At 36.1% G+C, this 27,063-nt stretch overlaps 1 protein-coding gene across 1 annotated transcript in view; it reads left to right on the forward strand.

Annotated features, from left to right (window-relative positions):
* Positions 1-430: 430 nt before the first annotated feature.
* The window catches only part of OCA2 (OCA2 melanosomal transmembrane protein), a 137,897-nt gene continuing 111,264 nt past the window's right edge, over positions 431-27,063 (forward strand). Inside the window, exons 1-7 of the mRNA XM_014891888.2 lie at positions 431-501; positions 1,100-1,288; positions 4,749-4,806; positions 5,683-5,755; positions 13,921-14,078; positions 14,562-14,644; positions 15,009-15,162. Coding sequence (XP_014747374.2) covers positions 1,110-1,288; positions 4,749-4,806; positions 5,683-5,755; positions 13,921-14,078; positions 14,562-14,644; positions 15,009-15,162 — 705 coding nt within the window. The 5' untranslated portion in view covers positions 431-501; positions 1,100-1,109. The remainder of the gene's footprint in view (positions 502-1,099; positions 1,289-4,748; positions 4,807-5,682; positions 5,756-13,920; positions 14,079-14,561; positions 14,645-15,008; positions 15,163-27,063) is intronic.

Below are 27,063 nucleotides of genomic sequence, written 5' to 3' on the forward strand. Positions count from 1 at the left end.
CAGGACTTGACAGAAGCCATTTGGAAGGGATTGTGTTGCAGAAATGAAGTGATTTTATTCAGATTTTCTTCCCTAATATCAAGAGTACCAAGGTTACTGTAGAGATTAATGGATTTGTAGATGGTGATCCATGTCTCAAATAACATTTATGGGAAATAAATTTTTCTATTATCTTGTATTTTATGAACTATGGTAGCATAAACTTATGATTCCCCTGTGAGAATAAGGAAGTAACTACCATGACTAGTTCAAACTTAATGAATGAAAACCCTTATTTATGTCAACACCATTCTTAAAGAATATTTAACTAATTAGATGGACTTGTAGTAAAATATTCTGTAGATCTATAGTCAATCATTTTACTGCTGACTTACTATTCTGTTTTTTTTTCTCCCTCCAAAAATATCGCTTCAATTTTTCAAAATTATTCAGCTCGAGATCAAAAAACACTGTTTTTACAGAGAAGACACCACTACTGAAGGTTTCCTCAGAGGAAAATGGGTGAGTTACTTTCATTTTTCTCAAAATATTATTTTCCTAAGTTCTATTTAATTGCATGTGGTTCTTTCTTACATCCTAACACCAAACCTGCTGGGAAATAAAGTGAATAGCACGGGCTGTAAGCAGAGAATTACTGTGGAGGACCTTGGTAGCAGGGATGGGGCTTAAAAAAGGGAAGGGAAGGATGAAAGATGTGAGGTCAGGGTGATTAGAGTGCCCTAAGCATAGACAGCTGCAGGTTCTGTGCTCTTATTTCCTCTATGTGCTGTTACATAAAGTGCACCGAAAGACACAGCAGAGCTATAGGGAAAGTCCTGATGATGGAGCTTACACGCCAAATCCTGAAGTACATTTGCCTGGCCTATCAGAGAGCTGGTGTCCTCAGATGCACCTAAATGTCATGGGGTCTTTGCTCTTGCTCCCCATTCTACCCAGCTGTGTCACAAAGGGGAGCTTGGTCTGTACTGAATAAATCTCTTTCTATGAAATTTTCGTGAAAATCTCTCAGAGTGAACATAAGGTTCTGGAAGGTCAGTTGCATCTACTACCTGTTGAAATAAAACAATATTTTGTCTTATGTTTACTGAAAATGTGACAGGTTGCAGTGTATGGCCCTTCATAATCCAGATTTTACCACAGATGATGATTCATGGGACAACAGCTCTGCAGAATTTGAGCAAAGGTTTCAACTGGAAAGTGAAATGACAAGTTTTCCCAGATCTTCTTCTTCTGAGAAATATGAAATCTTGGACAACCTGCATGTCAAGTTCAATTTATCAAAGATGAGGTCTGAATTAAAACAATATTTTTTTCAAAATTTTTGCATGTATTTTTTTATGCATAGATGTCTAGAAAATTATTTATGTAAATTAGTAAAATAGGACTCCATATTTAGACTGTATCTTGCCATTGATAGTTTGAAATTGATTACAGACTCTCCATAATGATCAATAGCCACTTGTTCTGACAAGGAGCAACCATAAAAACTATTCTAAATTTGTAATTAAACATCTTATATATTGCTTTTAATACTTCTTTGAAATAATTTTTAAAAAGTCCTGGGGTTGATTCCACAGCATTTTTTCTTCATTTTTTGTTGCTTCACTTTATTTAAAATATGTGTGTAAAAGTTCTTCTGTAGTCATTACAGTCGCTTTTCACATTTCTTCTGTAGTCATTACAGTAGCATTTCACATATACACAAAGCAAAATCTAACTGAGCATTTTTCCATCTCTGACAACATTAATATATTTCACTCTTTACCCCAAAGTAATGTTTTACGTTGTTTAGGCATGGAGAAAATGGAATCTGTTAATATATTAAAAGATAGCAGTATGATAAGAGCTTAACTTCAAATTTTCTCAGGATATTTTTTCTGGGGAGTTAGCTAGCATTTAATTTTAGATATGAATTCCCTCTGTCCCTTCCAGAGGTTCAATGCTTTTTGTAGTTTGTTTTGGTGTCTGTTGATAGCTCTGCAGGGTTTTCATGGAGCCTGGCACTGTGGCTCCACACCTTGTAGATCTGCCGTGCCTTTCCAGCAGAATGTCAGTGCATCTTTTCCCAATCTGTATGTTGTCTTAGCTCATCACTTCACAATTGTTCTCTTCTCATTGTTCATATGGTATCGTGCTCTCCCACTCTGCTGCTGAACAAATGGAGCAGCAGAATTCCAATGACTGCAATTAGTGCAATGTGAGCACATGTGAAGAAGTTTGGCAGGTGCTTTTCTTCACATTTATGGTAGATTTCCGTGGTGCTTGATGGAACAAAGATATTCATTACGCATGTGAAATCCATTTTTTCCCAGTACAGCATAGGTTTATAATCTGGGAGGAGCATGTTTTTCTGGCAGAATTTCCCTTGAAATATTTTCACTGCTATAGTGCAAGCTGTACATATGGGATCAGCTCCTTGTCTGTTGTAAATCAGCATAACACTGCTGAGATAGCAAATGAAGCTGAACTGCCCAACAGCATATGCAGATCAGATCAAAAATCATTTGGCTTAGAAGAAAGGGTGAATTCTTCATAGATTTATACTCCATGCATTTCCAGCTGAAGTCAGATAGGATTGCACTGGAGGCATATATCAGCATAGGATTTGGCACAGGGCTTGTACTTGCATCACCGTGCCAGATTAGCACTGTAGGAAGAGACAGATTGCAAACCATGGGTGAGTCAAAAGCTGATCATGTCTCAAATGTAAGCTGTTAAAAATGCTGCTTCCCTAATACAAAATGCCATGAAAACAAACAGATGGGAGGAAAGACCCTTCTAAATTCTATATTTATTAAAACCATTTCCAAACCCTTGTTTTTATGACATTTTGCCAGCTCCTTTGGATAAATTTCTGTTATTTACAAACAAGTGGTTATTAATTTATAGATGTTTAATTAGCATTTTATTTCATTTGTGTCTTAAAAGCAAGGATTTTCTAATAATAACTTTAAGTATTACTATAAAGTATAACTCCTAAGTCCAAAGTGCAAACAAAAAGTATAAAGTACATTAAAATTAAACCAGTCTGAATTACGATTTATTAATTCATAACATAATAAAATCTCAAAATTCCAGAATGAAACTGTAATGTGGAGATGGCAGAATTGACAAGCAGGATAGGGGATCTATGACTAAGCTAAATATTGTTCATAAATCACATAATACCAGAAGAAGTTATCAGTGATGAAGTGCTGATAATGGCTTGTGTCACCATTCCTTTATTTTCATGCCTATATTACTTTCTTCCTCTCTCTGCCTTCTTGCATTTCAGTAGAGCAGAGCTACCTGAAATTTCTAGAGGAAGCCACCTAACTGGCTTCCTTCTCCTCTTCCTCTGCCTTCTCTAGATTTTCATGCTGTGCAAAGTTTGGGTAAAGTTGCTATCACTTGTATTTAATACAGGACCAAAGCCCATTTGACCCATTTTGTGACAACACATTTTTATTCGCTGCTGGTTTTTATTAGTGGTTGTTTGGAAAATTTTAAAGAGGCGGGAAACTTTGGAAAACAATGTTTTTGAAAAATGGGTCTCCAGTCATTTATGTTTCATTTGTCAATGAATTGATTTAGGGACTAATTTCCACTGTGATTAAAAATTATTTCTAACATTCTTCAGACTATTCTGCTTTAATATTTTGTCCTGTAGCATCTGTCAATGCAGCTTTTTATTGCATTCTTCCTTTTTCAACTAATTATCTTTGTAACTTGAAATGTTTTCCTTCTTGCTTGTCATCAGGTTTAAATCAAGCCTTGCATTTGTCATTCTGTCAGAAAAACAAGGTTTGAATATTTATTTTGGAAAAAAACAGGGTAAGAATATTGATGCTTTCAAAATGAAAATATGCAACGAGGTCAAATCTGTAAATTAAGGCATCAGCATAACATTGATGGCCAGTCAGAAAATTTTTAGTTGAGTTGTCTTTTGAGTAAGATTGAAAAAATGGTAATTTATAATGCTGAATCTTAAGATTTCTTTCTCAAGTCCAGGCATTTCAACATCCACATTTTAATTTACTGTTATTCTTGCCCAACCCACTTAGAAGTAAGCTTGGACAATTCAGAATATTTTATGGCATCTCATTTTCAGAACAGGGCATTCCTTCAGCAAGCACAGATGTGTAATGGAAAAAAAAGGTTTAGTTTTGTTAGTAGATTTATGCTCATGAAGTATATTTGGTTTTAAAAGATATTGTTAAACTCAGAAGATTCTTAAAGCTTGTTCTTGTCTTCAAACTGATTTTTCTAATACTTTTCAGGGTGTGTATTATAACTCCAGTTTTGAGGAAGTCACTCATGATGCCATCTGTCTGTGCAACAAGCTGTGTTTTCAGCACAGCCATGCCACCTCCCTGTGATGGCAATACTCCTTTGCCTTTCTGGGAGAGACAAGAATGAGCTGAGGGGGATCTGGGTCTGTCAGGGGCCAGCAGCACTAGTGGACAAGTGGTTCCAGGATCCAGCACCAGCTCATTCTGCAGCCTTCCCTTAGATTTTCCAAGGGGCAAGTCCTCCTTCCTGTGCATTGAGATCCATCTGGCAGCACAGCTGGTGCAGGACCCCTGATAGTCACCAAGGCTTCCCAAGCCCCTGCTGACTTTGCTTTGTGGTGTCTGTACTCTGATGTGATGTACTATCACCCATATGTGCTTACCATGATGTTTCTGAAATGCCAGAGCTGTTAAGAGACTAGAAAAGGCTGATTTTAAACTAGACAGATAGTAAATACATATTTCCTTGTGTTTCAGATGCTGTCTAAAATTCCTGAAGGTTACAGGCCTCTTTATCTTTGTAGTTGTCTGTTCTGTAAGTATTGAATTTGTAGTCTTCCTCTAGCTCCCATTTCTTTAGAATTAGTTCAAAATGAGCTCTGATGTTTTCTCTTAGCACATAGAAAATGTCTAGAGGCAAAAAATGACAATACTGTGTTGGGCTTCATGCCTAATTAGACTCCTGTTTGGTACACTAGTCACCTCTCAGGACAATGTGGTTAGGTAAGCAACCCAGTTGGAGGAAGTGGCAGCTTAAACCCAAATTTGTAGGTCCCTTAAGAATATTTGTTGAATTTAGGATGGATCTTTTTGTCCTGACCCCTGAGGAATGCTCATAGGGAAAGCTGTGCTGGGGAGGATGCTGCAGCAATGGCAGCACTTCACAGTGCCAAAGGCAGAAGGTGATGGGGAGGTTGGCATCTCCTTTGGGCTGCCCTGCCTTAACAAAATCTTCAAAAGCAGCAAAATCTTGGACTGACAGTGTAGACAGAAATTTCAAAAAGTTGGAGTTTATTTTTTTAGGGGCTGTGAGGAACTCCATTTTGGGTAACAGGGCTTCTGTGCCAGAAAGAAAATAGATGACACTCTGCATTTCCTCAGGTATGGGTGTTGCTTTCCAGACAGATACAGAAGATTACAACTTTGTCCAAAGAGACCTCCTGAAAAAGTGCATAAAATATATGACTTTGGCTGTAAATTAACAGAAGGAATATTACTTACCCATGTTAAGTATCCTGGAGATGCTTTTCAGCTGTGGTGGAATTATACCTAAAAATACTGAAACAATCTCACTACTGAGTGTACAATTTGAAAGAGTCTTTTAAAAGTATTTGAGATAAGTTTAGCAGGTCTTTTGCAGTTTTTGTGTTACTAACGAATGTTTATTTTTTATTTTTTATCCTTGCCCTAGATTTTTTTTGGCATTTATCCAGATCAAGGTGTGCCCTGGCAGATGTTGGCTGTATCACCTCTGGAAAGCTTCTGTATCCTTCTTTCACCGAAATAAAACTGGTCTGAAGTTTCATTGATAAAGTAGTTGAAAGGGTGTGTATTTTCTGTGTTATACTCTGAGAGGACTGGGTGTCCTCAGAGTCTTGGCTGCATTTAGACTTGTCCTTTGACACAGGCTCAAGTGCTCCCTCTCCAAGCTGCACTGAATGGCCCCTGTCTCAGGCCAAGCAGTTGTTTAGAAGAACAAGCAATAGAACAACCTCAAATAAAAATTATTCATCGTAGGTGAATATAGATCTGAATGTAAAAAATCTTTGAGGGATGAACATTCAGTTAGTAAACAAACAGATACATTTCACAAGCTTCTGCAAGGTGCCTTGTTTTGAAAAGATGCAGTATGTTTTCATTGTTGAGATGCTTTGTTCTTCTACATAACTAATCAGTTCCATAGCTTTGGGCAGGGAAAGTCCAATTAAAATAGATTTAATTATTAGCGTTCTTACTGTCACCAATAATGATACTATGTAGTGCACTAATTAGTAGGGTAAATGAGGAAAAAATATTAGTGCTTTAGGGCAATTTGTAATTAAAAGTTGAGATTGCTTTTTGGAGGGAAGCAAATGGACTTTTAGTAGGACCAATGACAACTTCAGCTGTAAACTACCATCAGTATTCTGTTCACATTAGTGGTTTTGGTCCTTCTTGAAACTGTTGTGGGAAGCTCCTATGGTGGTCTGGTGTTGAACAGCACCATGGCTGTCACAGCCTTATCTGCCAAATGAGGATGAATTGAAAGTGAGTCTTTAAGTTCAAGTTTCAGTCAACTGTCATAGCATAAATTGAGGATTTAATCTCTTTCCAGGCTTGGGATGGACCAATAGCTGTTGCAGTGTACACATTAACTTGGCAACCAAATATTCCCTTATTTTCCAACTGCAGTTGGGACTGGGATTTTAGACAAACATCCTGTACTTCACATTTTATCTATCATGTCAGGACACTTTGAGACAAATAGCTGTCAGACAGTCAGAACATGGCATTTCCATTTCTCACTTGACAAACTCAAAGTTAAAGCTTTTTGTGTCATGTATCTTGAAAACTGGATGTTCAATCTGCTGTCTGATGTCACTGAGCTGGGGAAAAGTGGGAGGCAAGCAATCCAGCAAAGCCATGCTTCTTTTTCAAGGTGGTGTAGTAATTCAAGCAGAAGAGTCAAGGAGAAAAATTGCATTTCTAAAAGAGTTTTGGAAAAAGCACCAGCAATCCTGAATATCCTCTTACTGTTGCTGTCAGTCTCCATTTGCACAGCAGTAAATTCATGCAGTTGTCTTCCACTTTGTTGCCTAGTGAAGGAAGTATTCCACGTCCTGGCTAGGCCTAGGTGATGTTAACCATTCAGACAGCCGTGTTGAAGATGCAGTTTGTGCTGGCTGACAGACTGCAGTACTCCTGGTGGACACTACCTGCTACTCTCTGAATGACTGTGAGAATTTAATGGTAGGTTTGCAGGTGTACTGCAGTAGTTATATGAGATTTTGGGTGGAAAATAAGTATCTTAGCTCATATGATGCCAAATTATGCAAATGAGCACACTTTACCTCTTGCTTCTGCTTCAAAAGTGGCTTAGAAGCACTGAATAGTTACTAACCACTATATATTTATTTTTATTTTTTTTAACTCCTTCCTCTCAGTCCTGTTTCTTTCCAGAAATGCCCAAGCACATTGATATGTTATGAATGTGTGCTCATGTATACAACGTATCTCCATTCACTAGAAAAGTCAAAACAAAGTGTGAAATATTTTTAAAAAACAAATCGAGTAATTACTTTTGGACTTCATGTCCTTTGTCATCCTGGTATCACCTGGATATTTTTGTTTTTTCTGGCATGCCCATAAGATCTCAGGTTTGCTCAGAGACAGGACTTTCCTTCTCTGGTGCTGGGAGAGGCCTTCATTAGTAGTATGTGGAGGTGACCTGCTTTTCAGATGAGATCTCTGTTTGTGTTGCTGTACCTTTATCTCTGGTTTGGTTTTACTCCATCTGTTTTTCTTCCCATTATGTTCTTTATTATTAGCCCACGTGTATCTCCCATTGCTTTGTTCATCCCCATGGGTACAAACCTGGCATGCAACACTGAGGTGTGCTGGCTGCAGATTCTGGAAACACCACCTTGCCTCCTGTGAATTAATAGAAGCTTTCTGAGTCTGTAATTTTGTCTGTGATTGGTTTGGTTTTGTTTTTTTGTTTTTTTAATACTGATTTCTCTGCAGGCACCAGACATAAATTCAGTGATTTTAGTATAATTTTTCAAAATATTGGTAATGTCTCTCTTTGAACATAAACACTCGGGATTTATTGGTTTTTAAATTCTAACAGTCAGCTCTATAATACCAGAAAGAAGTAAGTTTATACTGCAGCCTGACTAGAGGACTCTTTCTGCAGGAAGCAAGATTCAATATCACTGTTGATGTAAAATGTGTGAAGCATTTTCAGATCTTTTGTTCAAAGGCTGCATGTTAAGGGGAGAACATGTTTAATTATTAAGATGATAGAAGAAGAGATATAGAGTTTGAATAAATTCCAGCATTTCTTTGTTTAATTACAAGTACCTATTCTAAGACATGAACATTCTTATTTTTCTTAACTCTTTGGCCATTCAGACCTTCAGGAAATGTCTCTCCATTAACTGGGTGATCAAAGAGTGAATGAGAAATATTCTTGTTCTTTTCCACAACTTACATACATTTTCAGACTTGAAAAATTTTCTGAAGTAATAAAAATACTTGTGTTCATTCCTTTGTTTCTAATTACTACTGCCCTGATCGAAGCAAATTTGGAACTTTTGACCAGCAATGGAGAATGGACAACTGGAGCAGAACTAGACACTAACTTTATGACTTGAACTAGACTTTATGAAATTAAAAAGTAATTTGGATTCATCATGTTTTAAGGAATTATGCAATCAAACCATATGCTGCTTCACTGTCATTTAAAGAAATGTCTGTCTGCCTGATACAGTGCCTTCTTTCTTTCACCATATCTCATGCAGTTATAGCCATTTCTACACTTCTCAATAGTAGAAATATTTTCTTTTTACAAAAAATGGTAAATTTTCAGCTCATTTGTGTGCAGTGGATCTCACACCTACCTCGCTGAAGTGTGAGTTTCCATCTTTACTCTGTCGCTGTCAACTGCTTCAGTAACAACATTTTCTTCCCTCTCAACATTTGTACTTGTGCCTATTCATGTTATAGGTGAGGGAAGGTTAGATCAGCGTGGGCAAAGCAATTTAATTTTCCTCTTTCAGACTGATTGTCAGAAATTACCTGGGGAGTGGACTGTGAATTCTTCCTGAGTCTGGCCAAGGATCTTGCACTTTTGTAAATATATTTTCAAGTCTTTCAGTCCTGATCTGATTGTGTGATTGTTTACATGTTTGATGTCTCCTCAGTAAAATTTTTGGAGCAAAGGATGACATTTTGAAAATTAAATATTTTTACAGCAGCCAGTGTGAAGAGTTTCTTACTCACTTGCTCCTTTTGTTCAGAATAAAACTCAACAAAAATATATAACCTGAAGTCGCACTTGAAGGGGTATGCTTACTCCAAATCAGACAAAACCAAAGATATGAAAATTGACTAGACAGGGGCCATTTTCATGGATGTACCTCCATCTCATGGAGGCCTATGAGAGATTTTGTCATTTCCAGTCCAGGATTAAGGTCCCAAATTGAGAAAGCAGAAAATGTATGCCAATAGAAAAAATATGTTGAATTTTAAATCAGAGGCTAGATTTCTCTTTTCTTTGGATTCGGTGGAACTACTTAGGACAATTCCACGTATGGATGAGGAGTCTCTAGGAGAAGCAGACTTAAGACTCCTTATTATCAAATTCCTTGCTAAAGTTGTATGAATTTGAATGATTTCTGCATGAATTTGCATTATTGATGTAACTGTTAATCATGAAGCAAGGAAAGGTTTCTAGAAAACTTGCAATCATGCCATGACCATTAGTGACACGGGAAACAACATTTCCCATTTCTTGAACAAGAGGTGTATATCTAGAAAGAAGGACTGTGAGGCAAAGAATGTAATCATATTTTAACAAAATTTTCAGCTTCCTTGAAGGTTCTTCTCCAGGGAGCATAAATTAATGTAATTAATTACAAACCTCTCTAATCCCTTTAATTCTTTTTCCCCTTTGAATATTTTTTAATTTTGTTACTCTAGTTCTCTACTGGCAGACTCTCCTCCATAATTTTTCCTTGCAGAAAGCATTTAAAAATCGTTTCTCTTTTCAATGTTGTTGGAAACGTACTAAGCATTTAGGCCTGCAGGCAATGTTCAAGCTGTTAAATAGATGGATGAAGACCAGGACCACATGCAGAGGCAGCTGAGAAGCAGAATCTCAAGGCACAATTGATAAAATGCTGTAGAAATTATTTTGTTACAGAACTTCTCAAACTGATGGAGCAGAGAGAAAGGATGTATCCATTGTAGACAATAATGGAACTGGATTATTGGCACTCAAAAAAAAGGGAAAATAAAAAGTTTGTAGAGCATTCATCAGATGGAGAATCCAATAGGGACAGAATTGTGTGATTCAACTTTTTATATTGTGAAGAGATTATGTAGGGAAAACCTCATCAGCTACAGAGATAGAAAATAATAATAAAAAAAGAAAATAAATACTAATGCAGAAATAACACCAGATAAGGCCAACATGCAAAAATGGATGCTAAGACCCAGGGAAAAGGCCTTTTAAAAATGGTAATATCCTAGAAAAAGTAGCATAAGTGACCTGGTCATAAAACAGGATGAATGATGTATAACTAACTCAGAAACTTGATGAAAAATAATCCATTGACATAGCATTCTCAAGGTACGTTCTACAATATTCAAAATAGGATATACAAATAGATTTTAAAGTAAGCATAAAGTCAGCCATCTGCATGCAAATATAACAGAGTTTCTCTGTCAAACAGGGCTTTTTGGCTGCCTCTGTACATATTGGAATAATTATGTGATACAGGGTAGAGCAGGGATTTACCTGTGAGTTAGTCACCCTAGGCTCTTTTTGTAGTCAATAAAGAGAATGGATGTTCCTCATGAGTAATTATTCTCATCTTCATGTAGTGGTCCAAAATGAAGCAATGAATTCCATCTTACAAGCACCCTCTTATCACTGCTTTTATGGAAGCAATCATCAGATGCAGTTGTCCAAAGCAGAGGAGCATGAACTGTGGTGAATGAATACCAGTTTAAATGTTTAGCCACTGCATCCCATTCCATCATGTTGTTTACATGAGCCACATAAAAAGAAAGTAACGTGAGGTGACTCTCACATACTCCTCAAAACCTCTTCAGAAAGCCACGATCAGGAAACACAGCTCATGGTTTAGCTGGGAGCAGCAGACCTGCTCTGGTGCCAGGTGTAAATACAGACAGTCACAGTGCAATGCTTCACAAAGCAAACACAAACCCAAATCCCTTGGCAGGCTAATTCACAGCAATAATGTGATTTCAAGAATAGAATTATATCAAAATGAAGCAGTTTAGCTGAAGTGAAATAAAAAAAATCTCAGCTCTGGCTGTAAATCTCTTCAGGGAGATTTTTTTGCTTTAAAGGGGCACATTGGAAGATACATTACAAAAAAAGAAAAAGTTCAGGAAAGGAAAAGCATGATTAATTTGAAGAATAAAAGGGAATATTAGAAGCAAAAAGAGAGTTTTCTCAAAAAATTGTCCATAGCTGAATGATTAAAATTAGAGGAAATCACATTCTGGCAATTTAAGGGAAATTTAAAACCAAGGTAAGGCAGAACAAAAATATTCTGAAGAGCAGCTTGATAAAAAAAAAAATATTATTTTCATGTAATCATGTCTGAAGTTTTCTTCTGGATTATTAGTGTTCCACCTTTCATAAAGGCTCTGATCTACTGCAGTTTAACAATGGAATTATGACAGTCTCTAAATATTGTTTGGAGAAAGATAACTCTGATGGGATTTGAGGACCTCAATGCAGACTGGTGAATGATGTTCTGTGGCACTTGCATTCAAAGTAGAAACTTTTATTTATTTTAATTTTTTTTTATTTTTTTCCCCTTCCTATGGCTCCTCATAATGGTTTTATAAGTGCACAGAATGGAATGGAAAAAGTATCCTTATCTATAGAGGAAAAGAAGAAAGGAGCCACTCTTCTTGAAAATAAGGTTTAATTTTAGATATCCTTTCTAATAGCTCCTGAATGTGTCATCTAGGTAATTACAGGATTTATTTTAAAAGTATTGCTTAAAAGAAAGCTGCCATAATTATATGCACCTGAAGCTTTTCAAGACATAAGTGGCTACACTCCTAGTGAAAAACCGACTTTCAAAAGCTGTCCCAGAACTTAGGGTTACTGACTTCAGGTGAGCAGACCTTTTAGAAGATTTAATTAATGTCTCTAGTTAAAGGTATAGATATAGCTCCTGTTGAGACTTCTATTATGTATCAACTAGTGACACAGAAAAACTGTGATGCCAAATAATATTTAAAACTTTCCGAACAGAAGAGAACTGTTGTAATTTTTGTTGATGTTTGCAAGAGTTGTGTGTGTAAATTCTCCTGACTGGACTTGTCTCCTAATTTGTTACATGTGAGTTTATCTTTTTATACTTTCTTGTGTGATTCCTTTAAGCAAATAGATACTTGGGAGCTCAATTTTTTAATTAATGGCATGTGAGTGTCAGTGGTGGTGTTTGCTCAGCTTGTCTTGTTAAGCAGGGTGACTTGAATTCATTGGCTACCCACCTAGTACTAGATCTAGAGGTGTTTTATTTATTTATTTCTTTGGTTACTCTGAGAGATTACTCTTTTCTAGATCCAGAAGGACCTCATAATCTCCCAAATCTTTCCCCATTATACACGGACTTAACACGAATGATGTTCCTCGGGGTCACTGGAAGCAGGGCAGAGCATAGCACTGCCCTGAGTCCTCTGACTACTCTGAGCTTTTTTCTTTTCCTGTTCAAATCTCTGAGTTTTGAGGGCTACAAAGCATCTCATTGGGAAAATTATTTTGGTGGGTATATGATCTGGTACATTTTACTCTCTCTTTATAGTATCCTTAATAAAATATTAGATGTTAATACCATAAGATATTTAAGCATGTGATTCTCATTATTTCAATGGAACATGTATGTGTAAAACAAAGGAGTTATTTTGGTTTGTTTGCTTTTTTGTTTTGTTGACGATGCCTTAGCTTTCTGTCTGTCACACAGAAGCAAAAAAATTGCAATATTATATTATCATAGTATATTGTACTATATACTATATGCTACTTTATTATACTATATGCTACTATATTCTACTATATACTACTATATTATAATATATTATTCTAGTATAGCTGTATTATAGTAACAAACAAACTGTGAAGGGTTTTCCTCCATCCCCTCTCCTCCTCATCCACCAAGCCACAGGGATTATTTTTTTCAACCATGTCAGAAGTGGACTATTACAACATGAGGTTTAAAAACCCCCAGATGTATTTGGACCTACAGAACCAGACTTCCAATGGATTTGTGGATCATGGTTGGCTGATTTTTCAATCATTTTAGATTAGGAGTGTAGTTTGACCACACCTCCTGTGAGATACCTCAATAAAAAAGAAGTAGATGAGGGAGCTGAGGGTAATAAGAGTCTGTGAGTACTTGAGCTGAGAAGAGGTTGAAAATATCTTTCAGATATTTGTAACACTGTGAGCAAAACTTTGACCAAAAATCAAATCGTCAGGCAAAATCGTCTGCAGTTTCTACATTGTTTTCACCAGTACAAGTTCTGTGATGTTTAAATTGCTGAGCTAATGGTGTAGCCTTTGATCTAGTACAAGTACTTGAAGAGCCTTACATTTCTGTCTCTCTGTTTATTTCTGTAGGCTATTTTGAAGCTTTGATACATCAGGTGAAAGCACTGGTAATCCCAAAAATCACTAGGGAAGATATATTTGTTCTGAACTTGTAACTCTTTTTTATTAGGAAGCTGTACTACTTGGTGAGGAAGTAGGCATCTGTTTTGTTCTTTTCAAAAATCCGGAGGCATTTTAGCTGAAGAGTGTATTTTTTCAATATAAATTGACTAAATTTTTTTTCCTGGAATTTGTACAGCCTATACTCATTTTTACTGGAAATTTACACCTTAACAACTTTATTAACAGCTATGAATCTCACTGATTTTCGTGATTCTGCTCTGTTGAAGTTAGACATAGGAGGCCCATTTGGGGCAGAAGTAGTTGATGAGCAAACAGAGGAATACATTGTAGTACAAATCAGCCAGAATGAAGACACAGGATCAAGGAGGAGGCGCCAGCAGCAGGTAATAATATTTAAATTCTCTTTCACTTTTTCTGAGATGTCTTTATCACTTATTTCCATCATCACTGTGTGAATTAAGTGGTCCTGCTTTTTCTTGCTGCAAAGTGTTTCAATTTCAGCATTAAAAAACTTACTGTTAAAGTAAGTTAATTAAACTTGCATTTTCTTCTGCCTTTATAAGACTTCTCAGGGCTTCCTGCATTAAAATTTTGTTCTCTATATTCAATGCAAAGTGTGTTTGGCATCCTCCCTGTGGAGGACATCCTGGAGATGTCTCTCACTTCATTGATTGAGTGAAGAAATGAGGATGAGTTAGTTTAATCAAAGCACCCATAACAAACCTAATCAGGGGGAATTAATTTAGGTTGATGTCTGATCCACAAAAACTCTCCAAAATACATAGAAGTGCGAAAAAGAGGAATAAAACCCTATATCTGGCTATCACTGACTCCTGCTAATATTGCTAAATATGACTCTCTTGCAGGTGGTATACAACTGGTCTCTACCCTTAAGTTCAAGAAGAAATCAGCAGATCATCACATCTAGAACCTTTCAGATACCAAACAGGTTGGCTAAGAGACTCAAAACTGATGCATTGAAGGAGTAGTTTTCATTGACTTGACTAAGATAAACTAAATAAAAATAAGTAAATTTAAGTTTTAAAAATAATTATCACTGCATGTTTCAGAAGGGCAGGAAAGGATGACACCTTGCTCTTTAAAAGTATTTACAAGACTGGTTTGTACTTGAGTTAATTTCCAAACAATATTTTTTAGAGGGATAGAATTTGTTTGAAAATGTTTGAGGAGTTGCTTGTTTTTGTAAAGATATAGCAAGTATATTGATAAGTACTCAGTATAAAATTAATGCACAAATAAAACAAAAGATATTTCATTCCAGGAATAAACAAAACTTCTTTTTCTTTCACCAGAGGCACCATCTTCATAAACATTCAAGCTTTCCTGCAGGAATCTGGAAGTGTTCCTCTCTCTATGAAACATCAGTACCTTCATGCAAATATAGAGGCACAAGTAACAGTTGCATCCATCATCTTAGTAGGTGTCTACGTGCTGATCATATTGGAAGTAAGCCAGTTTTGTACTTTGATTTTATTTTTTCCTCTAAGTTACAAGTGGAGCACAAGAAAAGTTTTCAGTCTTGGGCTTTGATATAATTTAAAAATGTTATATAACTTCTTCATGCACCATCAGTGTTGCTAATGACATGGATAAGATACGTGTGGGGAAGTTGTTCTGCATTGTAAGTGACTTTGCCAAGTTCTTTTAATGTTACAGTGATCTTGTATATTTTTCTATTAGGCTCTATAAGTTTTTTAATATTTCAACAGAATTATAATTTTGTTGTGAGAGTAAAAATAGGTCAGAATTGTGAAAAGTGTGGAAAATTTGTTTTTAAGTTAATTATTTTTTAAGATAAGGTAAAAGAAGAACCATTTGGTTATTTGCCTTCTTTAAGGTACCTCAAACTATGAACTTAGCTTAGTTTTAACAGGTTAAAATGATCACATAATTTAATAAATGAATTCTAGGCATTCTTTGACTGTATTATTTGGAGAGGAAATGGAGCCTGAACTAATATGAAGTCAAGGGACAGGGAACTTTAACATATATTGCAACAACATTACAAAACCTTGAGGTAGTAAATCCAATAAAAATGCATTGCATCACACTAAGAATGGAAAACATACCATAAATAGTACAGAACTGAACCCTTTGAACTGAAAACACTTCCTGTTATCTTAAAATGAAGTGCAGATGGGGAGGAACACTTCTTTAAAATTTATTTTTAATTCATATGAGCATCCACACTCAGTTCTCTGAATCGAATCATGCCTAATTTACATTAGTATGAAAAAAAGAAATGAATTAAATCGAATTTATTATGTGCTCCACAGCATGTATGTTCAGCATGCTCATTTTTCTTCCACATCCATTTTATATTTATATTTATACCCCATTAAAATGGTAAAGCTGTAGAACTTCACCTAATCAAATACCAGCAAAGGATGCACACAACACAGCAGATGCTTTAGACATTTAGATTATGTTCTTCAGCAATGATTATTTCTTTCTAAACCTAAAAATGCCTGTGTGTATATTATAAATGAACAAAGAGATATTATATAAAATGCAGAGGGGGATTGGACTAGATTTTTCTATAAATATGTGTAGGCATGCAGCACAGCACCAAAATGGTCTTAATAATTTTATGTGCGACTTCCTTTTCTAAAAAAACCTGAACAAAACAAAAATCCCCACCCCTAAAACCCCAACCCCAACGATACAACATTTTAGCAGTTGCAAAAACATCAGGTTTGAAATATATGTAAAGGGGGGGGTGGGTTGTATTTGCATTCTGAAAACCTGCCTTGGAAAAATTAATGTGGAAAAGGAAAAAAGGCTTGAAACTGAAAAACAGAGCCAGGGAAAGTGCCAACTTTCCTGTTATTTTTAAGAGAAAGCCTTAAAATAGCTCATTAAATTATTGTTTCTGTGAAAATACCAAGGAAATATTTATATTGTTGGCAGAAAAAATATTTCTGCAAATTCAAAGGTAGAAATAAATACTCATAAGTAAACTTTTTTTTTTGAAATTTAGAGTGTGGAAAGCCACATGTTACATCATGATATTAGCCATTTTCTCCATAGCACCTCTAGGAATGACAAATGCTACAAGAGTAAATTCTAAACTCTTAGCTTTTAGGTTCTGTGGTTCCCTCATGGATTTCTTGAGAGCAATGGATCTTAATATTGTTAGAATATGTAATAATGACTTTCATCATATTCAGTATTTATAACTTCAGTGCCTGAAGTCCTGCTTTCTCAACACAATGTACTCTATCCCTTTAGCTGTTATCACTGTTGGAGAAATCAATGTTACTGCAGGAACTATCTCTCGTAGATTTTCATTTTTGGTGTTGCTCTTCCCCATCTTTTATCAGTCTTTATTAGTTTCCTGTATTTTATTAATTATTATTTGCAATACAGCTTCAAACTCAGACACTGTGGACACCCAAACCAGTTTTAGAGCTATATTTTCACATATTTTCTTTAAAAATGAAGAAAAAGGAAGCATTTAATCTGTTACAAATCACAAGAGCCCTTTTTTCCTTCTGCACAGCCCTTTTTTCCCCCAGCATGAATCATAGATCTTACCCACAGCCTCCTCATCACCACTCAACTTTTAACCCTTTCTTGCCCTTGGCCTTTTGTTCTTTCCTGCCTTAGTCACCAGGGACTGTGCAAAACAGGCTGCAAGAGCTTCTGCTTCCTGCAGATACAGGATGATGGGATAAGATTGTCAAACAAGAGGTTCCAATTGGAAACTGAAGTGCATTAAACAATTGTCTTCTCCCAGCTTTTACCACTGTAAACACAGGGTAAAATCTATTTTGAGGCAGCTGTTTGCCTCCATGTTAGCATCAAATGTCTAAATTAAGTACCCGTCCTTGCCAGTGGAGGTCTCAGGATGTGCTGTTCTTCAGAAAGCAAGCTGTTGAACTTCATTGCTTCAGGCATTTATTTTCGGTGTTGTTATTTTTGAAACAGATTCCATATTATGTATTCATAAAATACAAATATGCTTCTGAAAAAAGAAGATGCCCCTGTTCCTCTTTAATTCCCAATGATTTCTAGTTTCAGCCTTACCACAATTATGAATATTTTCTTACTTCTCAATTCTACTACTCTAACTCTTGAATTTTTTTGTATATTGCTTTTAGCTCTCTTTACTTGGTCGTGCCTTAGTTTTTTGTTTGAAGTTTTTGGGCTATTTTCTTTCTTTTTTTTTTTTCTCCTTTATGCAATCATCTGTTCTTTCATTAGATATTATTTCTCTTGAAAATTGTTTTTAACAAATATCAATCTATTCCCTCTTGGCATTTCAGTCTCCTATTCCCTCCCCTTGTCCCAAAGGAGAAGAACATTCAGCTTCTCGTGGCACTTTTGCTTTGATCTAATCTGTACTATTTTATAGACTTGTTGAAAACCACAAAGTATTTAATTTTCTTCTTGAAAGTGTAAACTGCACAGAAAATTAAAAAAAAATACATGTTAAAATAAGAAAGAAAGTGCGCCAGGTTTATGCTTTTGTTTATCTCAGCTCTGTTGTCTGACCCTTCAGGATTAGTGTGGAAACATGGTTAAGATGGGTTACAAGTATGTTTTCACATTGTTCTACAGGGATATCTGGTGCAAAATGTAGATGTACAGAGTTCTATGCTGATGTTGCCGTATTAAATCAGTTTACAATGTATTTTCAGACAGGCTTTTTCTATTTTTGATCCTCAAAATATATATACTCTCTTGACTGAAAACTTGGAAAAAAAAAATCTAGAAAATTTAATTTTCATAAACCCCTGCTGTGAACATATTTTTTCTTTCCTCTGAGTGTATTTGACCCTTTGCCTTCTTTGATTTCCATAATTTCTTTCAGAAAAGCACTTTCCCATGTAACTAAAGTGACTATTTGTAGCCCATTAACTGAATGATGTATCATTTCTGGTCATCAGGCACGGCCAAGGAAAAGTAGTGCGATGAGATAAAAAGTAGAAAAGTAGAACAATGAGAGAAAATCTCATTGTTAGCTGTCAGTTAGACAGATTAGTTAGATATCAGATAAATATGGTTAGATACCTTTGCTTTCTCACCTTGTCCCTCTTTTTGTCTACACAAAATGGGATAATACACTGGTTATGCTAAAGAGAAATCTATCTACCCATCTATATATTAAAATATCTCTTAAAACATTAAAATTTTTCTGGCATTCAAAAAAGTTATTTGAATTGATAAAGCTCTTATTTGTAATTATTAACTGCATATTTGCAGCCATGTTGAAACTGCATTAATTAGAAATATGTAAGGAGAAATGCTAGACATCAATTATTAAAGGATAGAGCTCGTTAATTGAAATGAATTAATGTGTGCCCTTGTCCAACATTTTCCCTTAATAATATATTTGTTTTGTGTTGTGTGTTAAAATGCAGTGTTAGCTGTTTATGATACTTGAATGAGCAGAAGCAAATGTGAAAGTAATTGCCTTTAAAAAGCTATTTTGTAAAACATTACATTTAATAAGGAGAAAAGGCAAAATAACATTTATTATACTAAATTAATTTAAAAATTTGAAAAAAAAAAGAGATGCCAATAGCACATCAAATAGCAGAAAACTGATACAAGCAAGCATCAGAAATTCTGTGAGAGCCTCCATAGAACTTATCACAAGTGATATTATTTAGCTTCATACCCTGTCTCATAATTAGCACTAAGAAAGATCTTGCTAGGATGTTTTAAATGGCATTTTAATGATCTGATGTCTTGAATGACATTTATATGTCTATATCTCTTCTTAAAACACAAATACTTGAAAGTGCAAGATCTGGCCTTAAAAGCTCCAGTTTCTTACTAACATGAAGTATGGGATTATAATCACAATTTTCATTACTTTAATGGAAACGGATTGTGTCAGTTTCTCTCCATATTACTTTTCTATTATTAACTAATTTAAATTATGAATAAACATCCCCTAAGCTTTAATTTCCTTAACTTATACCAGAATGATTTTTAATAGCATTTAACCAGCAGAAATTAGCTCCAGAGACAAAACTTTTATGTGGTTTTAGTCTGATCATTTTTCTGTCATTGTAGGCTAGTTGAACCAATGTTTCCTGGCAGGAAACATTTTTACAACTGGAATATGGTGTTATTACTGCAGTTTACACTTGCACAGTCCAGATTTTGTATCAAAAATTATGCTTTAGAGAGGGAAGAGGAAAAGAGAATAAATAGTCATTGGCTATTATGAAACATAACATTAAGTGATAGAAATAGGCTAATCTTAAGGGAGATTTTTTTCTGATAAGGAAAGTAACAGAAAATGTGACTGATCACAGTAGTGATCAGCTTAGTTAACCTGGCTTCTCACTTCCCATCCATTCTTGTATTGATCAGTCTTTAGATACAGACTGAGAAGAGTGTGGATTAGAATGTTTCCATGTCCACATATGTCCTTCCAAAAGATGGTAGCAAAGGAACAGAAGAAAATCCATAGCAGTTAATGGAAAAGACTGTGTAAAAATGGAAATAGTAGCCAATGCACTCCCTGGCCTTTGTTGGAGAAAATATACTCCTGCTTCTATGGATTTCATTTGTTTTAGGATGAAAAAGACTGTGAAGAGAAATTAAAACAATGTTGTCCGGGTTGCCAGAAAATTAAGGACAGTTTATCAGAACAAAACTTTATACCCTCCTTAATAAGAATCTAAGCCATACCTCCCTGGGCAAGAATAAAAGTTTCCCCACTATCTGGGGGTGGTAGGGAGTAAAAGAACCCAGAAGTTTTAAATACTGGGACTCTGAGGGTTTTACAGAACCTAAATCAGGGTAATGAAACCTAAACATAAAATCCAGTAGTAAAACTTCCCTTAAATAGAAATCTATCTTCCTCTGGAGCAGTGTAACCTCATCTGCCCTGGGCAACAAGTGGTTTTGGATCTTGTTTGAAGTCCCCATAACTTCTAAAGCACCTTTACCATTCAAAAGTCTATTTCCCCCCATACCTCCCCTGAAAATGTGCACTATAATGAGGGCACTCTTGCCATCTCCACGAGAACTGGTTTTAGGACATAAACTGAAGTGTGCAGTAAAGCTTGCTGAGGTAGATGCTGGATGACTGGATTGAGCAAGGAGATCCAGACACGGGACAGATCTGTCTGTCTTGTCTCCCAGAGTGAAATATTCAACAAGTGGTACCCTAGGTACTCTTCCAGAGAGAGCAGCCTGTTACTGAGCTACCAATTAAGCAGTACAGACAATTAACCTTTACTGTCATTCCCTTATGCCTTTCCCTAATTTAGGAGGAGGCTGTGACCTCTGTATATTTTGATCTTCAGTGCATTTTGAGAATCTCAAAATTACTTTCAAGCTGTTGTGCAGGAGCATTGTGAGTGGTTTATTATGAGGAGGATTTTATCAATACCCCCAAGGTGCCAGGATTTCTACTGCCTGTGTAGGGTAGAGCCACTGCCAAGAATGAGGAGCCTCTAAAAGGACAGAGCTAGCACCAGTAAGATAAACGAGTGATTTTTACCTGCCCTAGCTACAGCAAAGGAAAGGAAGCTTAAAGGAAGCAAAATTCTGTAATATAAGGAAGGGATGAGCTTCAGTTAAAACAAAAATGCAATACAATAGCAAGCAAAATCCTCAGCTGGATCACAGCTTGATATGTTATAATAACAATTCTGTATTATTAATCCAATATGAATATTGATTTTACACTGACTATTGCCTGCCTAATTGTTAGATCTATCTTGGTAGAAGTCTGGCTGCGCTCTGAATATGTGTGTTTTAAAGACAGTACTTCTTTTGGGTGCTATGGTACTTCAGCAGCATGTAAACTGTCTTAATTAAAAATGAAATAGGAAAAAATTGCCACTGGATGGTGCTGCTCACTATTCTAAGGATGAGATAGAATCATCTGCCTTAAAAGGTTTTCAGTCTCCTCTTTTTCACAGAATGCTATTTTTTGAAATAATACGAGTCATATTCTCAACACTAAATACAAAAACTAATTTCCAAATGGTTGTTTGCTATTTTCTGTGCCATTTAAACCTAATTTTGAACTGTATTTTGATCAATTTGTGAAAAACTGGCAAATACAAATGTTTTGCCCTGCCTTGCATACTATGTATTTTGTGGATTGGTGTGTTTCCTTTCTGTTTGAGAGAGGGAATAGAACATTAAATTAGCTTAATTGAATGCTGCCGTTCAGCTTCTACCCTGCCTACGGCAACCAGAGGGGTAGAGAGCCATGAAGTCTTAAAATTTTAACAAGTTGTTAGAGCACACATACACTTCTAATGCACACAAACAGGGATGAAAAACCACTCAGTTCTTTCTGGGGCCTCAGATGGTGTCTTCCTTCAGCAGGAGCAAGGGCAAAAGTGAAATAAAAAACTGAAAGCATAGGGGCAAGCTTGAAGGGAGATGTGATGACACGATTTAAAGAGGAAAAAAATTCAGAGAAGAAACGTGGAGTGAAAAAGGACAGGAGATATCAGGGATGAAAGACTCCAGAGGAGCTGCTAGATAGAGCAGAAAGGTCCCTGTAAAGATTATGCAAGTACTGCAGCTTGCTCTACTGTTGTTCATAGTGCAGGGCTGTATCTCTGTATGGTTGTGTTAACCTACTATTTTAAGAGGATTGACAAAGATTCAGACAGTGAAAATAAAATTTCATTATTTGGTCCATGACATTTGTTTGCTAGAAATTCCCAGTCTTATTAGTCTCAAGAATGCTGAGATAACTGGGAAAACACAAATGGTGCTATTTTCTTCAGTTTCAGAAAATGCTCTGAAACAGCAAATATAATTGAGGTCTCAGTCCTCACAAATGCCTTTAGGACACAAAGAATGAGGATGTGCGTTGGAAATTATATCAAAGTCCCTGCAGTGGATGGAGCCAGCAAAGCCTGCTGAGGTCGTGCTGGAGAACTAGACTGAACCTTGCAAGACTGAAAGCTTGCTCCTAGGCCAGCCTTTTGGGAAACAATGGCAAATAATGCACAGAAGCAGTTTGGTTCATTTTCTTCTAGGTTCTTTACTGGCTCATGACCAGATCTCTACTTAAGTCACATAGAACATGTTTTATCTAGCTAAAATTTTACAGGAGCGAGTGCCTTGGCACATAAAAATTCCCACCATCTTCTCTTTCTGCAGGGCTCACCCTTCTGTTAATGTGACAGGTCTTAAGGCCCTGGTTTGCAGAACATGAATTCATTAATTTCTGTATGTGTCCGTCCACTTCTGTAACAAGACAAAATCCTGAAAGTCATACCAAGTACAGGCTATCAAGCTATGAGATGTTAGTGGATACTACCTTCTGAAATTTTCTGGAGATATATAAAACTGATTTTCTTAACATCAGAACCATTCCAACACTCAGAGTCTGGAAAACATCTACTTATGGCTGTAGTGATATAAAGGTATGACAAACTTCTCTCTTTTGTATGGTTCTGATAGAAATATCAGCTAGGCATGATGTTATACCTTTTTATCCCTCTTTACCTTAATATTCTGAAGTGAGAGCTTATTTCAAAACAAGACTCAACAGTCATTTCAACCTCATAACATATGATTAAACCCTCTTCTGGGTCCTCTGTCCATCATCTGTACAAATGATACTTCCCTCTTTCCTTCCTAGTTCTGCGTTTTTTTTCTCCAGCTTTACTTTTTCCTCAAGTTTCCAAGGCATGAAAATTCAATAGTTTGTTTCATCTCATGCATGAAGGGTATGTTTGTCTTTGCATCATTCAAGGGCCACTTTGAACCAGTTAATCCAATGTTCCATATCAGCATGAAGCTTTAGTCATTCAGTTTTCTCTACAAACAGCAAGCAGTGATATAGCCGAGGAATAAAACTCATAGACTTTGAAAAAATTGTAGATTGTGCCCATTGTTCATTCAAAGCGTTTGACAGAGCTATGGAGCAACAAATATCTCTGCAGAATCTAGAATCAACCTAGAGATTTTTGATATAGAAGAGGGGAACAAATTAATCTGGTTATTTATTCACAGAAAATAATTTGATTTCTTAAGTCACTGTCTCTCCCCCTGATTCTCTCTCTGCATTGTTTTATGTATAGAAAGGATTGATGTCAGCTTAATGCAGTTACTTTTTCACATTTCAGGGCTGCCTATCCTAGACAACAGTCATAAGATATCCTTTACCTGTATTTCTTAGCTTGTTTCAGCTAATGTGCTGTTATAGTTTAACCCCAGCCAGCAGCCCAGCCCCAGGAAGCTGCTCATTCACTCTCCCACCAGAGGGATCAGAGAAAAAATCGAAAGGATAACAGCTAGAAAACTCATGGATTGAGACAAAGACAGTTTAATAAGGGAAGTGAAAGCTGCACATGCAAGCAAAGAAAAACAAGGAATTACTTCACTTCCCATGGGCAAGCAGGAGTTCAGCCATCTCCAGGAGAGCAGGGCCTCATCATACAGAACAGTGACTTGGGAAGACAAACACCACCACTCCAAATGTTCCCCCTTCCTCCTTCATCCCCCCACTTTATATACTGGTCATGATGTCATGGTCTGGAATATCCCTTTGATCTGCTGGGGTCAGCTGTCCTGGCTCCCAATCTCCCATGCATCCATAGTCTGTTTATGGCATGGCAGTGGGAAAAGTAGAAAAGGCCTTGGCTCTGTGAAAGCCCTGCTCAGCAATACCAAAAGCATTTCTCCATTATCAACCCTCTGTTCAACACAAATCCAAAATACCGCCCTCTACCAGCTTCTGTGAAAAAAACAGCACACATATCGTAGGGATAAAAGTGAACTAATACAGGCATTTTTTTGGACACCGTATAGTATTACTTTTAATCACTTTCTATTTAAGATAATCGTCTTGTATAGCTTTTATATTGCGTAGCAATGTATTAGAAAGTGAAAAACTGTTGCTTTCCATGACTTCCCCTAAGGCAGGGTTATTTATACCAGGACTTCCTCCACTGACATTAAATCAGAACAAGTAATTTGGCACACTATCTGAGCAGAAATATGTATTATATCAGAATTTCATAGTTGGGTGCTTTCTTTCCTTAGGGTTGTGTAGATGTTCAGAAATTACAAAATTTGCTATAGAATCTGGTGTTTCCATTTAAAAATAGTCATTTAAGGTTGGGTATATGTCTTTGAAAAGAGCTTATTGAATATAAATGAATATATATGGAATATTATTTTCACAGTTACAGGCACAAATATTTATTGTGCAAAGAACGAATAAGAATGCATGTCAGTACTAAGATGTGCAAATGTTTCTAAATCCACAGATTTCTCCAGTCAGTGCTCTTAACTAGTCTTGGTCACATATTTCAAGCAAATGGCAATACTATAATATTGATTCACTATTCATTTGCTGTGAAAATGAGTGAACTTTTGGTCCAGGATTTTTTTCCCCCAAGCAAGACATACTTATGTGCATGATGCAGTGATGCCATTTTGACATATTTTGACTTATAAAAATGGGATTAATTTCTAGTCTATTGCTTTATTGTGTCCAAATTTTACAATTAGCCAGAAATAAAACAAATTTCCAAGAATTTAAGAATTTGGTGCCATTCAGTTTTGTAGTGGATCTACAGCAAGGCAGTGTTCGAAGTATTTCAAGGTTTTTTTAGACCCTTGTTTTCTATCATAAGCTCAATTTTCAGTCATGTTGCTTGACAGTTAGGAAAAATTACCTAAATTTTAAAGCTAAACTCCAGTTGTTTTTCTGCAATGTCTGTTTTTAATTTCAGCTTCTGGTGCTAGTGTTAGATGTCTGCATTAATTTTCCAAAATGTGGAGTTTTTTGATCCACTTATTTTGATCCGCTTAAGAGTGAATCAAATATATGTACATATGAAAAGCTGAAGTTTCATCTGTATCCTGCTAAAAACAACTGGAATAGTCCAAGGTAAAGTGGACCACCAAAATTTGTAAAATACATGGCAGCAAATTATAAGATGACTCCATCAATGGATGTGACTGAGGAGCACGTTTTCAGAGGCATTCAGGCCAATACTCCCTTAATTATCTTTGGGAAAAACTGTGGGAAAGAACCTCTTCCACTGCTTAGGATGTCTCCTTTTAACCCAATAAACCCTTATTAAAACATAGCAAGGAATAGATATGAAACAAAAAGTCAGAAAAAAGCTATCCTAGGGTAAATTTTGCTTCTCTCCCTCCTTGTCCCGTGAGACTAAAGAAATAAACTAGAGACTTTATAAAGTCTAAGAGGAATTTGACTGTTGATTTTATAAGGAAGGTCTCAGCTATTCTGGAGGTAGGTGAAAAATACATTAAACCCGCATGGGGACATAGACTTGGTAATAACTGCATATTGTTGAAATGCAGTACTGCTGCCACTTTATCAAATGTAAATTAATTTATCAGTAAAATAAAAAGTTTAATAAAATAGGCTTCACTGGAGACAAAATGGATAGTAAATGAATAGGGGCTGCAGTTGAAGCTTGCATTAAAATCATTGACACTCATCTTTAAATTGCTGTTTCTCACTTATGAAAAAGGACTTGTGGAAATGAAATGTTTGGTATGATATATAATTTACCAAATATCTTCAGAAACATATTTTAGAAATATGCATGTCCTGGATTTCAGCTGGGGAAGGTATCCTCTGAAATAACACCCAGGTAATCATTCAATTGGCTTCTAAATATTTTCCTTTTGCCTCCTGGAATACCATAGAAGATTTAGTGTTTGGAATTCAGAATAATTTTTATAATGATGCTGTTGCGGTCTACCAAATGGTTTGATTAACTCAGTGCAAAAATTCCAAAGCACTTTCAAATAGATAAAGAAATTGAAATCTGGGAAAGGTCCAGGCTTTCTAAATCCAATTTGCATTATAGTCGTGGAACTGTATATTGTTAATTAATATCAGGCAAAAAGACTTGTGGCATAAATTATTTGGGTAGCTTTAATCTCTTAATTTAAAATGAACTCCTGAATTAAGAGCATGGAAACTATTAGAATCAGCATTCAGCACATTGTGTTTATCACACAACAGGCAATCATGAGACAAACTTTCTCCAGAGAATTATGAAACAAAATTGCTATAGTAGCCTTTCCTAGTATTTGCTTATTCTGAATTGACTCGATGAGGTTTCTATCAACACACCTACGATGTTGACACTGTTGTTTCACTGTTGCAGCTTTGGATATTTTCATTTTTTATAGAAAATACTGTAGATAGCCACTCCCTTTTTTTTCAATTTCTTCATCTGTTAGCCTTGTAACATCCTGTGTCAGTGAGCTCTAAACTGAAACCTGCTTTTTAAAGAGTGAAATGTGGACTGCATTGTTTTCAGTTGCACTTTGTACTGGTATTACTGTCCCTTTGAAAAAGGTGAGGGCCCTATCCTTTGCTGCTGCAGTAAGTCAGCACTGCCAGGTATTCTTCAG

The sequence above is a fragment of the Sturnus vulgaris genome, chromosome 2 (genome assembly GCF_052056855.1).
Source record: "Sturnus vulgaris isolate bStuVul1 chromosome 2, bStuVul1.hap1, whole genome shotgun sequence".
Classification (NCBI taxonomy): domain Eukaryota; kingdom Metazoa; phylum Chordata; class Aves; order Passeriformes; family Sturnidae; genus Sturnus; species Sturnus vulgaris.